Source organism: Sugiyamaella lignohabitans, chromosome B (assembly GCF_001640025.1).
Source record: "Sugiyamaella lignohabitans strain CBS 10342 chromosome B, complete sequence".
NCBI classification, from domain to species: domain Eukaryota; kingdom Fungi; phylum Ascomycota; class Dipodascomycetes; order Dipodascales; family Trichomonascaceae; genus Sugiyamaella; species Sugiyamaella lignohabitans.
Genome location: NC_031674.1, coordinates 4,423,063 through 4,438,112, shown reverse-complemented (window position 1 = coordinate 4,438,112; position 15,050 = coordinate 4,423,063). Strand labels below are relative to the sequence as shown.

At 42.1% G+C, this 15,050-nt stretch overlaps 6 protein-coding genes across 6 annotated transcripts; 4 read left to right on the top strand and 2 right to left on the bottom strand.

The window, feature by feature from the left end:
* Positions 1–4: 4 nt before the first annotated feature.
* Positions 5–889, bottom strand: ERG25 (methylsterol monooxygenase; the record flags this gene model as incomplete). The annotated part of the gene is made up of 1 exon (XM_018880541.1): positions 5–889. One exon carries the CDS (start codon positions 887–889, stop codon positions 5–7), a length of 885 nt encoding a protein of 294 aa, XP_018738350.1.
* Positions 890–5,081: 4,192 nt separating this feature from the next.
* OPT1 (oligopeptide transporter OPT1) lies at positions 5,082–5,834 on the top strand (the record flags this gene model as incomplete). Its single annotated transcript, XM_018880540.1, has 1 exon — positions 5,082–5,834. One exon carries the CDS (start codon positions 5,082–5,084, stop codon positions 5,832–5,834), a length of 753 nt encoding a protein of 250 aa, XP_018738349.1.
* Positions 5,835–6,609: 775 nt separating this feature from the next.
* Positions 6,610–7,413, top strand: PBY1 (Pby1p; the record flags this gene model as incomplete). The annotated part of the gene is made up of 1 exon (XM_018880539.1): positions 6,610–7,413. One exon carries the CDS (start codon positions 6,610–6,612, stop codon positions 7,411–7,413), a length of 804 nt encoding a protein of 267 aa, XP_018738348.1.
* Positions 7,414–7,621: 208 nt separating this feature from the next.
* Positions 7,622–8,863, top strand: PBY1 (Pby1p; the record flags this gene model as incomplete). The annotated part of the gene is made up of 1 exon (XM_018880538.1): positions 7,622–8,863. The coding sequence occupies one exon, from the start codon at positions 7,622–7,624 to the stop codon at positions 8,861–8,863; it is 1,242 nt and encodes a 413-aa protein (XP_018738347.1).
* Positions 8,864–9,078: 215 nt separating this feature from the next.
* Positions 9,079–10,173, bottom strand: AWJ20_3513 (uncharacterized protein; the record flags this gene model as incomplete). Its single annotated transcript, XM_018880537.1, has 1 exon — positions 9,079–10,173. One exon carries the CDS (start codon positions 10,171–10,173, stop codon positions 9,079–9,081), a length of 1,095 nt encoding a protein of 364 aa, XP_018738346.1.
* A 2,789-nt stretch (positions 10,174–12,962) lies between these two features.
* Positions 12,963–14,873, top strand: GRR1 (SCF ubiquitin ligase complex subunit GRR1; the record flags this gene model as incomplete). Its single annotated transcript, XM_018880536.1, has 1 exon — positions 12,963–14,873. The coding sequence occupies one exon, from the start codon at positions 12,963–12,965 to the stop codon at positions 14,871–14,873; it is 1,911 nt and encodes a 636-aa protein (XP_018738345.1).
* Between the last annotated feature and the right edge of the window lie 177 nt (positions 14,874–15,050).

Genomic DNA, 15,050 nt, shown 5'->3' with positions numbered 1-15,050 from the left:
TTGATTAGTTAGCCTTTTCCTTTTGTCCCGACTTTGGGCGTTGGGTCTTAGGATGGGTGCTAAGAAGAGCATCCCACCACCTGAAAGAAGATGCATAGTTGCCCAAGAAATATCTATGGTGGTCATCGTGATGGTCAGCACCAGCCCAAAAAGGGAGGAAATGATGTAGAGACCATGGGAATTCATATCCCGAGTGGGCATCAATAGCTTGGAAGAGTCGAAGGGTGACCCATACATATACGGTAAACATGTGTAAATTCTTTGTGGCAATAACCCAGAAAATAGGAATGCCCACAGTTCCCACACCTAAAAGAGCTACCTCGATAGGATGAGCATACTCAGCAGCCATACCGAATGGAGCGGCATATCTGTGGTGCTGTTTATGAATATACTTGTAAAAAGGTCCGTAGTGCAAACCTCTATGCATCCAATAGTGCCAAGCATCCTCGAATACAAAGAAGACGGCGATATGTAGGGCCATGGTCTTGAGATCAGGAAAGGGAACGTCGATTTGAATACCCAAATAATCACAGATAGGATGGAAACCCCAGATTGGTAACGCTTCAACCATGAAATGAGAGAGAAGAACAGACTTCATACAGGCCCACTGTTCCTTAAAATCAGGCTCCTTGGTATCCTGGATCTTGTATTTACGGAAATAAGGAATACAGTCGATGATGATCCAAGGCAAACTTCTACCGAAGTATAGCACTTCATGAACTATGAATAACATCAACCCGGTAGCCAGAATATCATTGGCCATATAAACATAGTATGAAGCCCACAGCTTCTCAACAATATTCAAATCTGGAGCGTAGCCAGTGACATTAGCCAGAGTTTCGCTGAAAGTCGACCCTGCGGTCACTGCGTTGTTCAAAACCGAAGTCATTCTAGGAGTATTTCGCAGATGAAATTTCAGGGCACGAGAGATAACTCGCTCTATCAACAAATAAAAATGAAATAAAAAATCTTTCTGGCTCTGAAGTTCCGACAAAATACCAGTGATCTGACAGCTATAGTCTGGACCTTTCACTACGTGTTTACAGAACAGATCCCTGAATAATATTCTCTCCTGATTCCGGACACTGCCGCACTAACCTCTGATCGCGAAACGGCAGAGCGCGTATATACGATTACCACTGAAAATCCACATCTGGGCAAGGGGTTTAAGCGAGCAATACGATTGTTGAGAGACCAACACGAGGTGCGGCTGCGAAGGATGTCAGACCATTTTTCTTGGCTAGATAAGATTAGCATCTTTTAAAGTTGCATGCCGTAGCCCCCTAAGATCTACAAAGCTAAGCGAATGCTAATCTGAAATTGGTGTGGGGTTTTAAGCATCTATTTAGCAAATATTTAGCATTTCAACACATGTCAACAAATAGAGAGATCTATTTTAGCCGCCGGACCGCTATTAAGCAAGTCTTACATTTTGTAACTAACTTTCTAACTTTCTAATTAGCTTGATCATAGAACATAGTGATGCTTACAAATGTATAGTCTGATATATCTGCATCCCCCTGTCGATACATGGCGTTTTATATTCGGAATCAAATAGCCGCTTTTGCTGAAAGCCGAGCAGGAATTATAGCGTAACCCACTGAAAAGTGAGACGTTCATGGTATTGACAGATAGCTACCGCGAGTCCTAAGTCTATTTCATCAACGTCCTCCTGTAGAGCACTGATTTATATACAACGAGTTGCAGCCATTCATCGAAGAGACGTCAAGGACGAGGAAACAACGCGAATGCATATATATATCAATGTAGACCTGAGATAGCACCGTTCAAATCAAAAAATATTATCTTTGGCTGCTCAGCTCAACAAAGCGATTCGAATGAGAATTTCAGCGACTTACTCACAAGTATATCAAGTAAGGCACGCCCTAAGAGCTCGTTTTCTCACAATTTATCAAACTGTGCTTTTATATTTCAAGAAATACCTTCATCTGAGGTATAGCTTTGAGTAAGGCAAAAAATCGAGAAATAGCTATATTGTTTTCTTTGTGTCTAATTTGGCACTTAAATAAATGGTTACTCTCTGCCAGCGGAAGACTCTCTCATCCTCACACATAGCCGAAGACTCTCTCATCCCCACACATAGCCGAGGACACTTTCAAGGCCCAAGAAGCGGAACTAACTCCGGGCGCATTGAGTTAACCGGAATCTGCTGACCCATTCTACGGCCATACCCTGCTTATCCTGCCCCACCGTGAAACCATCCACCCACTGCAACCCCTGCAACCACTTCAGCGTCAAGTTTGAAAAAGCACATTGCATTGCCGGTATAGGCATTAATCCACGCGGCATCAAGAAACACCCGTCACAGGTGTTACTATTTAATTAATAGTCATCAGTGACAGCGTCAGCAACGGCGCTCATGCGCCCGTTTCTCGTTGACAGTGACATCGAGTAAATATCCCCACCCCACTTTGGGTTGCGATTTCATCGCTGAATTTCCGTCGAGTTAACCGCCCCTCACCATTTTACGAGACGGCTCCATTCTTTTATTAACGTTGATGTTACAGATCAGCTTGCCGATTAAGCCGTTAACGGATTAGTGGTCTTCGCCGTTTGTGAGCAAGGCTTTGGATTTGCTTTTTCTGAGATGTGTCAAGCACATCTTTGCGCTCAAGTTCAAATATACCTCAACCATCCCCACTTAGGCTATATGGATTTGCGGGATACCGGACTAAGAATGCATCCCGGCAAGTGCCCTGGTGGTCCCTCAGTTTTTCTGCCGTTTGCGTTATTACCTTTGTTTTCTTGGCTATATTACCTGCGGAGACCGAGATTTTTGCTTCCAGTATTTTGTTACGAAAGCCGGTGAAAAAAATTCCATTTTCAGTGTGTGTTCCATAATATGTGCGCTACACTCATCAGAAGAGATGAGATGTCCCATCGATGGAAAGCTAAGCACGGTAATGAAATTGACCAACTGCCATCTTTCCTTGATTAATGTGCATGCATTGATGCCGTGCATAGGATTTATCCTGCGAAGGAACGGGCGGCATAATGTCGGCAGTGCCCGTTACTTGAAATTAAAAGTATACACGATAACGATATCTCTTTTTAATAGTATAACAATTATACATAACCTGACTTACTAAGAACTAGCAACATTAGTTGACACAACCGTCGCTGCTAGTGGTTAGCGGCCACTAACCCAAAGTGGGGTTAGCTGCTCAGCTTTAATATGCATATGCATGCTGAATCCGACCGACGCCTCTTGGCAGGGGCACCAAAGAAAAAGCAAAATGTAAATGCAAAGTCACATATATCCCCGATGTCTGATAGTTGAAGCGACTTATCTCACATTTGGACAGCCAATAAAAATATGGGGATAATCAAATCAAGCGGGGATCAGTGCCGTGTCCTCCCCTCGTTTAGTCATTTCCAAAATTCGTTTATATAAAGCCATATCTCTGGTTTGATTTTGTCCTGGAATTTCTTCAGAAATATACTACACAATCAAGATGTCTGTAGAAAAGACCCTTACTCCCTCTAGTACGGAGAAGGTTGTTCCTACCTTCAGCAAGGAGGTCGACGGTGAACTCGTTGACTATGAGGCCACAAATACTCCTCACGCTCTTACCAATGAAGAGATTGTAGTCTCTGTCATTAGTTCTGAGGACAATCCTGAGCAGACTGCCTGGACCTTTAGAACCTTTTTTATTGGTGTTGGTTTGTCTATTTTTGGTTCCGTATTGGCTGAAATTTACTATTTCAAGCCTCAGACCATCTTGGTCAACGGTATTTTCTTACTTATGCTGTCATTTATTTTAGGTGAAGCATTTTCCATTTTTATTCCTCGTCACACTGAAATTGGTGCACTTAAATTTTTGAACCCTGTTTTCAGAATTTTGAACCCCTTTCCCTTCAACATCAAAGAACATGTTGCCATTATCATCATGTGTGGAACTGCCTCCAGTTCGGCTTTAGCTACTGAAGTTCTGGCTGTACAAAAGCTTTGGTACCACCCAGTTAGTAAGCCACTTGCCATTTTCTTGATTTTCTCATCTCAAATTCTTGGTTATGGTATTGTCGGTATGCTTAGAAAGACTCTTGTATATCCCACTTCCATGTTCTACCCTAATGTTTTGCCTCAAGTTTCTACTTTGCAAGCTTTGCATTTGGACAGAGCCAACAACTTGCCCAGACTTAAGATTTTCGGTATTGCCTTCCTTGTTATCTTCCTGTGGGAGATTGTTCCTGAGTGGATGTTTGAGCTGTTGATTGGATTTTCTATTCCATGCTTGGCTGCTCCTAACAGCTCTGTTGTCTCCAACATCTTTGGTGGTACTAACGGTAACGAGGGTCTTGGTTTCCTTTCTATCTGTCTTGACTGGAACTACATCGCCAGTACCGCTAACCCTATGGCTATTCCTATCGTGACAACTATCAACAACTTGTTTGGTTACTTCCTTTGTATTGCTATTTTCTTGGGTGTTTACTATGGCAACCTTTGGGAGGCTAAGAAGTTCCCATTCCTTTCTCAATTGCTCTTTAACAATGACTCGATGCCTGGCAACTATTCCATCTTTAACCAAACTCTTATCCTCAATGCTGACAACAGATTAAATGAAACTGCTTTGATGGAGATTGGTGTTCCTTTCCTCACACCAACTTATACTGTCTACTTGATTGGTACCAACTTATCAATTGCTGCTACCTTCACCCACATGTATCTTTACCACTGGGATCTTCTGCGTTCTACTCTTGGTTTCCTTAACCCCAAGACTTGGAAGAGCTATGTCAACTTCTCTCAATACCACTGGAAGTTTTGGCAACAAAGAGAAGTTGATGGTAGATTGGATGCTGACGGTAACGTTTCGCCATTCATGGACGATCCTCATTTCAGAGCTATGTTGAAGTATAAGGAGGTCCCTGGATGGTGGTACATGGCCGTTATGTGGTTGTCAATTATGGTCGCCTTGATTTGTATGTATAAGGCCGACTCTGGTCTTCCATGGTGGGGTCTCTTTGTCGCTATCATTCTTGCTATAGTCTTCACTACTACCCTCGGTGGTCTTGTTGGTATGTTTGGTTTCGGTGGTACTCAAATGCAAACTGTCATTCAGATGATTGGTGGATACATTCATCCTGGTAACCCAGTCGCTAACATGTACTTCACCCTCTACGGTTATAACTCTGTTCAACAGGCATTCGCCATGTTGCAAGATTTGAAGCAAGGTCAATACGTCAAGCTCTCGCCTAGATCTACTTTTGCTGCTCAAATTTTGGGTAGTATTATTGGCTCGATTTTCAACTACATCATGATGGAAAATATTGTTGACAACCAAGCTGACATTTTGAGATCTATTGAAGGTACTGCTATCTGGTCCGGTCAAAATGTTCAACAATACAACACTCAAGGTATTACCTGGGGTGCCCTTGCCAAGCACATGTATAGTGCTGGTTCACGTTACGAGTGGGTAAACTTTTCTTTGGCTCTTGGATTTGCTCTCCCATTGCCCTTCTACTTTGGCGACAAACTATTCCCCAAGCTTGGTTTGAGAAATATTAATGTTCCTATTTTGGTTTGGTACATCGGATGGCTCTGTGTTGGTGTTAACTCATCCATTACTTCTTATTTCATTGTTGCTTTCGGAAGTCAATGGTACTTGAGAGTCTACCACCCCAACTTGTTCAAGAAGTACAACTATATTCTTGCTGCTGGTTTGACTGGTGGTGCTCAAGTTATGGTTTTCATTCTTTCCTTCGCTGTTGCTGGTGCCAGTGGTGCTGGTCACAACTTCCCCTCTTGGTGGGGCAACCACCTTAGTACTGATACCGCCAGTTACAATTTCGACCGTTGTTATTTCAACGATTAAGCATTAAAAACGTCTACCCTGCATGTAAATATTTGTTTTCTAGTTTTTTCTAATAGAATATGATTTAAATATTTGTTCCTTTTTAATTTCTCCTATAAAAGAAAGAGCATCTTGGCGGGGGATTGCAAAGTACTGGGGATTACCAAAGTTTAAGCGATAATGACCCGCTCTGACCAAATTTATTTATCGGCCATCCAGTTTGGCACCTTCCCCTGAATTTGACCCAACACAGTCCTGCTACCTATTTGGTTTGGAGGATGGGTGACTACTTACTTACAAGCGGGGCTTTAGGTAAGAGAGTAGTTCAACCAGCTATAGCTGGATGCCTTCAAGTGTTGAAAATGACTAAACATTCTATACAGAAGTACAGCTGACCTGCAATGAATGAGCATAATCTTAGCTAATTTATTCTTTCTGAGACTTTACACTTTCCCAGGATGTTCAGACTTCCGATTTTGGATTTCATTATTTTAGTTATATGCAGCAGTTGCGAGATTTCTTCTCTAAGCCAGGTGGTATTAAATAATATTTATAATTGATTATGTTTCATATGCGGCCAGGAAGTAGTAGTTCTCATTCCTGGACCTAGGATCTGATATCGTAACGCTATCTAGCCCATATTAGCGGCTCGGGTACGGAAATGCTGCTGCTGCCATTAAAAAGTCACATGATATGGGTGGATCGGCGATTTTGTTTATCTTTTCAGTGGGCCCTAGTTTTTCCTGACGTTCAAGGCTTTCCGTCTGGTACTATCAATTCAATACAAAACGATACCATGCATGTTCTTTTAACTAATGATGATGGCCCTCCAAGCCAAGAAGAGTCACCTTATGTTCAGTACTTGGTAGAGGCCATTCAGAAGTATACGAACTGGGACCTGTCAATAGCGGTACCTAGTTCACAGAAGTCTTGGATTGGTAAAGCTCACCTAGTTGGGCATAATGTAACAGCTAGTTACATCTATACAAATGAAATAAATGGACCAATAGATGGTCCGTTCGATGCTCCCCAGCCTGGTAAACAAGGAACCGAGTGGACTTTACTTGATGGTACCCCAGCCTCTTGTGCTAATATTGGTATCCATCACTTGTACAAAGATAAAGGGCCAATTGATTTAGTAATTTCTGGCCCCAACTATGGACGGAATTCAACTGCCCTGTATATCATGTCCAGTGGAACTGTTGGTGCCTCGATGGAAGCAGCGTTATGTGGTGTCAAATCTGTCAGTATTTCGTATGGATTCGACTCGAGAATGCATGATCCTATTCAAATCGCCCAAGCTGCTAAGACATCTGTTAGATTGACACAATACTTGTATGATAATTGGCAAGAACCGACACAGCTTTACAGTGTAAACATTCCTCTTTGTGAATCACTTTCAGATGATACTAAGATTGTTTACACCCATATTTTAGAGAACACTTGGGGTGCTGCGTTTGCTGTACCTCCTGATGTTCATGACAAGGAACGTCCGTCGAAATTCATGTGGAGACCCAATTATGCTTCCGTGGATCAAAGTGTGAAAGATAGTTATCCTGGAAATGATGGTTGGGTTGTTTCAAATGGTGAGATCAGGTAAGTTAAGGAAAAATCTTGACTTGGTACAATACAGAACTAACGATGATTTTTAGTGTTACCCCTCTTCGGGCAGTTTTCAAGGGAATTGATATCACGGGTGAGATTAAGTTGTGAGTAGAGTTGGGAACGGGTGCTATATGGCCTTAGATAATAAGACATAGATCAGACATTAATATATATCTAGAACTGGAGACAATGAGAGAACGGAAATGAAAAAGGGGGCCATTATAGGATTGGACAAAGATAGCAAGTTTGCTAGGGTATCATCAACTGATCTGTATGTAAAGCCATTATGGGAACAAGTTCTTAAAGAGCATTCCATATCTTTGGTAGACAGCCCACAAAACGTACCTTCTGGCACCAAGCTAGTTGAGATTGGAGAATACGATGATTTAGATGTTGAAAGACTCATGTCAGACTCTAACTATTTTGCTTGTACGTATATCTACAGAAAAGCATTGATTCGCAAACATTATTTGGGCTATACGATTGAACGCTACATATCTAAGAATCCAACTTCTGCTCTCGCTAAAGCTTTTCCTACTACTTATAACATTGAAGTGGATTATGCTGAGTTCCTGGATGATGCTCTAGACGAGACTTACGGACTTCGTGAAGAGCTTGAGGAAGGACGGAAGACATGGATTTTGAAACCTAGTATGAGTGATCGGGGTCAAGGTATTCGCATCTTTAAGACAGTGGATGAATTACAGCAAATATTTGAGGAATTTGAAGAGGAAAATGAATCTGATATTGAAGATGAAGAACCTTCTCTTGAGGAGGAGGGTGGTAGTGGTAGTCACGGAATTATCACCTCTCAGCTGAGACACTTTGTTGTTCAGGAGTATATTAGTAGACCCCTCCTTCTACCTGCTCATGGAAACCGTAAATTCCATATCCGAACATATGTTCTTTGTGTGGGCGCTATAAAAGTCTATGTTTATAAAGATATGCTGGCATTGTTTTCTCACGTATCCTACCAGCAACCGGAAGCAGAGGAAGATGGTGGCATCCTTAGTCTGGTTGGACAACTGACGAATACTTGCTTACAGGGAAGTGTAAGGTATCCAGGAACCGTTCACCGATTCTGGAACTTAGAATACGATGAAGATAAGAAGCAGAAAATATTTGATGATATCTGTGAGATTACAGGAGAGCTTTTCAAGGCTGCCACTAGCGTTGATCGAATTAACTTTCAACCTCTGCCTAATGCATATGAGATTTATGGACTAGACTTCCTAGTCAATGGAGATGATAACTCTGTTAGCATCCTTGAAGTTAACGCATACCCAGACTTCAAGCAAACTGGAGATGATCTTAATAATGTTATCCTCAATCTTTTTAGAAGTACATACAACCTTGCCATTAAAGGCTTTTATGGGGACGACAACCTGGATGACGATGATAGGAGCAGACTTGTCCTAGAACAGGACCTTAGTGGTGGCTGGTAGTGGTCTAGTATGGAACTGTGTATACGACTACACAGAAACTTGACTTTTTGTCTCTAGCAGCTATTGTTATTGTTAATATCTACATTTGTCGTCTTAGCTACGTTTAATTCGATTTATCAAGGGTTTGTAATCAATCCAAACGAGCTCACAAGAAATTTGCTATGAAAGATAAAAAAAGAATGTAATAAATAGATAGATAGATAGATAAATGAATATCAAGAACGGCTAGGAGTCATCGAAGGAGACGACTTAGCAGTATGAATCGATGTGTTATCAAAACCGTCACCAAAGGAGAGAAGGATAGGCTCTTCACTGGTGGTATGTTCATGCAAGGGGGTAGCAGGGCGCGCTGCCCCTAAATCAAAGACAAGACTGTTGAGAGTAGGCACCGCATTAATTGATGGCGTGAACCAATTCAGATGGTGATCTGGGTACGTAGGCATATCTTCAGATGGCGTATCTTCAGGGGACCGAGTGATATTAGGGGTATAATCGTCCTCACCAATATCAGAAATGCTAGAAAAAGATGTGGAGTTTGACGAGGACAGTTGGGGAATATTACGTGCTGTTTCGTCGGGAGGGCTTTTATTCGAGTTGAAAATTATCGTCCACTTAAAATCGTTATCTTGCAACGGTGATGTAACCCGTTTGGCAATAGCATAGCTTGCCAAACCAATCTTAGTCAATAAAGGAAGGTTGGATATAAGACCGAGAAGTGAATTACAACCAGCACCATGGGTGACGATCACAACCGTCACAGGCGATGAGCACACACTGTCGTAATGACTTACGAGCTCCTTCAGGCCATGGTCAAAACGATTATGCATAGCTGACCATGATTCACCATAGTCACCACCAAAACCTAGCTTGTGAAGAGGCCAAGTGGTGTCGAGAATCGACCGTCTACGTTCATTTATAGATTTCATGCAGTTTAAATAATACCAAGTCCAGGCATTCTCAGCGATCGAGCGATGTCCGTCAGGCGGTGGAGGTGATATATCAGTGAAATAGTCTGTACTCTGCCACTCGCCAAAAACAGAATCCAAACGTATCGATACTTCAGGGTCATCCAACGCGTTGGCAATGCTCACAGCTGTTTGCACGCATCGTAGGAAAGGTGACGAATGGATAACTACAGTCTGACCCGCTAGTTGTTTGGATAAAGAGGCAGCTGTTTGTAAGGACTCATCAAACCCCTTTGGATCGGCTAAGGGAGGATCGTACGGACTTGGTGATGTTTTCGACCACAGTGGGTCAACAGAGTCGGCTCTAGTCGCATGGCGAACTATAACTATCTGTGACACAGGCATCTTCCCTATGGTCTCAAAGTATATAGCAGAGGAGAGGATATGACAACGAATACAAACCTGGGCAGTTCGAAGAACAAGGTTCTCGTAAAAAACAACCAAGAGCACTGAATTCAGCCCACTTCCGTAAACCAGATTATCTATCAGTCCAAAAAAGATATCACCTACAATAGGTCTACAGCACAATTAGGCAGATCCAGTAGTAGTCACACAGTCTTTGAAAGCTTTGATAAAACAGCCAAGCAAGTACTGGAACTGATGTTAGCTATAAAATTCGATGGTGATATAGTCACCAGCCCACTTCAGGTAAATGCCGTTTAACTCAGTTCTCTTCTCCGCACCGCTGCCTACTTCTTAACCATAAATAGGGTGTTACCCTTAACTGGGGAGTTCCTTTCGGATAGCGCACATGTGGTGCGATCATGTTATTGGGAGATAGTCCAACACACGGCTGATCACGCAATAGAGATTCAGCAAAGTGGGGGCAAAAGACAGGGTAAAAGTAGTCCGAGGAATGGGACCAGGCCAAAGATAATGAAGGTTCTTGAGACGTGAAAGTGCTAATAATGGACAGGTATCTAGAAAAACATCAAATAGTTGAACCAAAGAAATAAAAAAAAAAGATGAATTAAGTTGCACTGAACATTAAGATCCCATCATAGGCGCAACTTGTTGGACGCCAATGGGATCTCCGTTACGTATATACTAAACACCGCACCATTATTAGCATAAAACCTCCACACTCGATCCAAAATCTCGATTACCTTTCCAAAAATCTCTCTTAATTCCGGTCTTATAGCGAGCAAGAGTACTGTGTCGACTCTTTGTCTTTGTCTTACCTGTAAAACTAAACAATCGTACAAAGCGTCTATCGTATAACCGTAATAATCAGAAATCTCAAAAGATTCAGCGAATGAATAAAAGATTGATTGATATGATGTCAGTTGTCGATTCACAAAGGTATCAATCATGTGTATCGAGGTAACTCTTGGCTTTAAAGCGGTCTGTATACTTTCCGAGGGCAACAATGGAGAGTCTTGCCAGATCAACGGTCCTCCTAGACCACGATGATAACCGATAACCGAGTGCCGTCCAACTTTGATGAGAAATATATCCCTGATAAGAGTATTTATCTTATCATGAATAAATTTATCATTGTTGAGAATGAATAGACCTGGCTGTGCCATGTCGTTGAATAATGAGTGTTGGGATCCGTTAATGCAGGACCACAGTGAGTGATAGATTTTTGGGTACAAACTCAATAAAATGACTGATAAAATGATAAAGATAACAGAATCTTTGTACTAGATCATCCAAGGGTATTTAATTGCTTGACCTGAAATATCAGCTGATACTATAATTTAGCGCATCTGCTTGAAAAATCAAAGTTGGTTGAGTTTAAGACCGTCAACTGCAATATTGGGGTATATATATCCCGGGTCGGCTTTTCGAGGATAGTATCTTGGCGGTTAAGCCTCCGAGTGCTATCCGATAGCCTTAATATGGACCTATCAGAAAAAAAATCCACAATTAACAGCATATCTTTAAAAGTGGCGATAGCGGAAGAAATCCAGTGGCCAAGTGCGAAAAAAGCAGAACTCCATTAGTCCAGGCACCCCAGTTTATTTCCGCCTGCTCGATGCTGCATTATTTCAACTCAACCGGTTAGGCAGACAATTGTTGGGAAAATTACAGTTTGCAGATTGCAGGCTGCCAACGCCCGCCGTGCTAGTGTCACCTACCTGTCTTAGCCGGAGACCCTGCTTGTTAATATTCTCATCCCTATCCTTTCTTACCACCTATGTACAACATAACATACACCTATGCTGATTATCTTGCACAGTCACTGCATACACACAGATGTACCTGCCGCTTCATTTTGCTAGATAATGCTTCCAACTTAAACGTCTTGTCCATGAGACACAAGAACCGTACAGACTGCTTAGCTTACTTACTATTATTAACTAAGCCTTGGCTAGATGAGCGATAGAGCTAGGATATTGCCAATAAAACTACACTTTACGTAACCAGCCGTACTACATAAGAAACCCTAACATTAGCGTGACCATAACAGGCAATTTTTGATTATCGCCCACTTTATCGTGAAATCAACTGTTCTGTTGCTGTGTACTGTACCTACTACATATACAAAGCTGATTATATCATCCTGAGAAGTCGAAGTGCACTGATAATTCTGGCGGGCAAATAACTCATTTGCATATCAACCGTCAGAAGTGAATGAAAGTACTGGCAAGGGGTTAGTGACGACTTTGTCTGTAATACGCACGGGTGGCTTGTGTCTAATAGTTGACGTTTACCTAGGGAGTGTTTTTATGGACACAGATTAAGTGGTTTTAACAGCTTAAAAGTTGAGTTTATTGAAAGACGAATAGATTGCAAGTTAGCTGCAATCGAAGGTTTGGGGGGAGTTGTGATTTTTATTGTGAAACAGCTCGGTTGTTGTCATCCTCCTGCGTTTTCCTATTGTATTTTGTTTCCAGACTTTGACTATCCCCCGCATTCTTTCGGTCTCTGTTTAACTTAACCGACCACCGTTCTTGGTTGTGAATACTTAAAGCGACAAACAGGGCTCTAAGAGTCATTGCCTGCCAGTACGCTTGACCGTTACTGATGGCTTTGAAATAGGAAGAATAGTAAGAGCTCCTCACCAGGTATATTTTGAGATTCATTTCATTCCTGACATCTCATTTGGTCTGATTATTTTTTGTTCACTAGTTCTTTATTCCTACATACTCCAGTGGGATTATCTGCGGATTTTCAAAAAATAAGACATGTCTCTTCGCACACCACTCTCAGTGCCCGAGTTCGGCACTCCGGTGCCTCCTCCATCTGATGACACAGCAGAGACTGCAGAGTCTGAAAATTCGGATGTTGATGTACGTTCCAGTTCGTCTTGCTCTAGCGATGTCGAAGATCTTGATGATGTTCAACAACCTTCAGGCTCGTCAAAGCGAACGTCGCCGAACTTCACTACAATGAAAATGGCGCCAGTGGCGAGATTGCCACCAGAACTCCTTTCGGTTGTGTTTTCATATCTCGATTCTAAACGAGACCAATGGGCATTTATTATGACATGTCGAAGTTGGTTCTCGTCATCCATAGAAGGAATTTGGTTTAGACCCACTCTGAATTCCCAGCGAGCCTTATTCTTGTTCATTCGCACCTTGATCACTGTAAAGAATTTCCGAGAGGCTGCCGTAGCACTACCACCCACAAAGGAGGGACCCCGCTTGATAGCACCATATGGCTCATTTGTAAAGCGGCTTAATTTAAGCAATGTGTCTACTCTCATAAAAGATAGTGTTTTGACTGATATGCTTGTTTGCGACCGTCTAGAAAGACTAACATTAGGTAACTGCGACAAACTAACTGATCGGTCAGTCAAGCCCCTTATCACAATGAACAGATTTATCCAGTCTGTTGATATCTCGAACTTAGAGTTTTTGTCCGATGAGACGTTATTTGCGATTGCTCAAAATTGCCCTAATCTTCAGGGCTTGTATGCCTCTGGATGCAAGCAATTTACAGATCTCGGTTTGATCGAAGTAGCAAAGTCATGTTCACTGCTTAAACGGGTCAAGTTGAATGGATGCGTGAATATATCAGACGAAGGTTTGCTAACTTTGGTTCAAAACTGCCCCTTTATTGTAGAATTGGATGTGGCAGGTTGTGCTGGTGTCACGAACTCATCGATGACTCCGCTGCTAATGAGTTTACGCCAACTGAGAGAGTTCAGAGTAGCTGCTAATATGGCCATTAGTGATGACGCGTTCATTAATTTACCAACCATAAGTCATTTTGAGAAATTACGCATAATCGATCTTACCTCATGTGTTCTCGTTACAGATTCGGGTATCGGCAGACTTGTCAAGTACTCGCCGAGACTACGAAATGTCGTACTCGCGAAGTGCGTTAATATCACTGATCGCGGTGTTCAATATCTCAGTAGCTTGGAGCAGTCTTTGCATTATTTGCATTTGGGTCACTGTAGTAACATTACTGACAGAAGTGTGAATTATCTTGTTAAACGGTGCCCCAAGATTCAGTATATTGATTTCGCCTGTTGTACCCAGCTTACGAACGCTGCGGTTAAGGACCTATCAACACTAGCAAAGTTGAGACGCATAGGTTTAGTGAAATGTCAAAATATCACTGACACTGCTATATATGCTCTGGCCAAGCGCCAAGGGTCCGAGAATACTTTGGAACGCATCCACCTCAGTTATTGTGGAAACATCACTTTGTTTGCTATTATGCAATTGGTTAATTCTTGTCAAAGGTTAACCCATTTGAGTCTGACAGGAGTCCCACCATTTATGCGTCCTGATCTCACTAGGTATTGTCGAGAACCACCTCCAGAGTTCACACAACACCAGCAGTCTGTGTTTTGTGTGTTCAGTGGAATTGGTGTCGACAGACTTAGAAATCATTTGAATGGAATGATGGCTGAGCACCATCGTGTTACTAATGAACAGGAAACTCTCATGGCTGCCCCTACTCATGAGTTACCGGCACCGGTAGGATTACATGAAGGTGTACCTCTAGAGGGTGGGATTCCATTTGCACCACCACACCAGATGAACAATCGTACTCCTCCAATCCCAGGCATGCCTCATGGTCGTATCATATTTCCAACTGACGAAGAAGAGGAGGAAGTCCCTGAGGAGTACTTGCTTGTCTAAACCATTTGCATTTTCTGCATATTCTGCATTATTTAAAACACATTCAACTTTTATTTTATTAATTTATTTTCTCGCAACCATATTGCCGATATTTTACATTCGACGAGCGTTGGCTAATTTAGAAGGGTCACTTGAACTGACTAAAATTGCCAAGAGTTCTGGTTCTGGTCTATACTA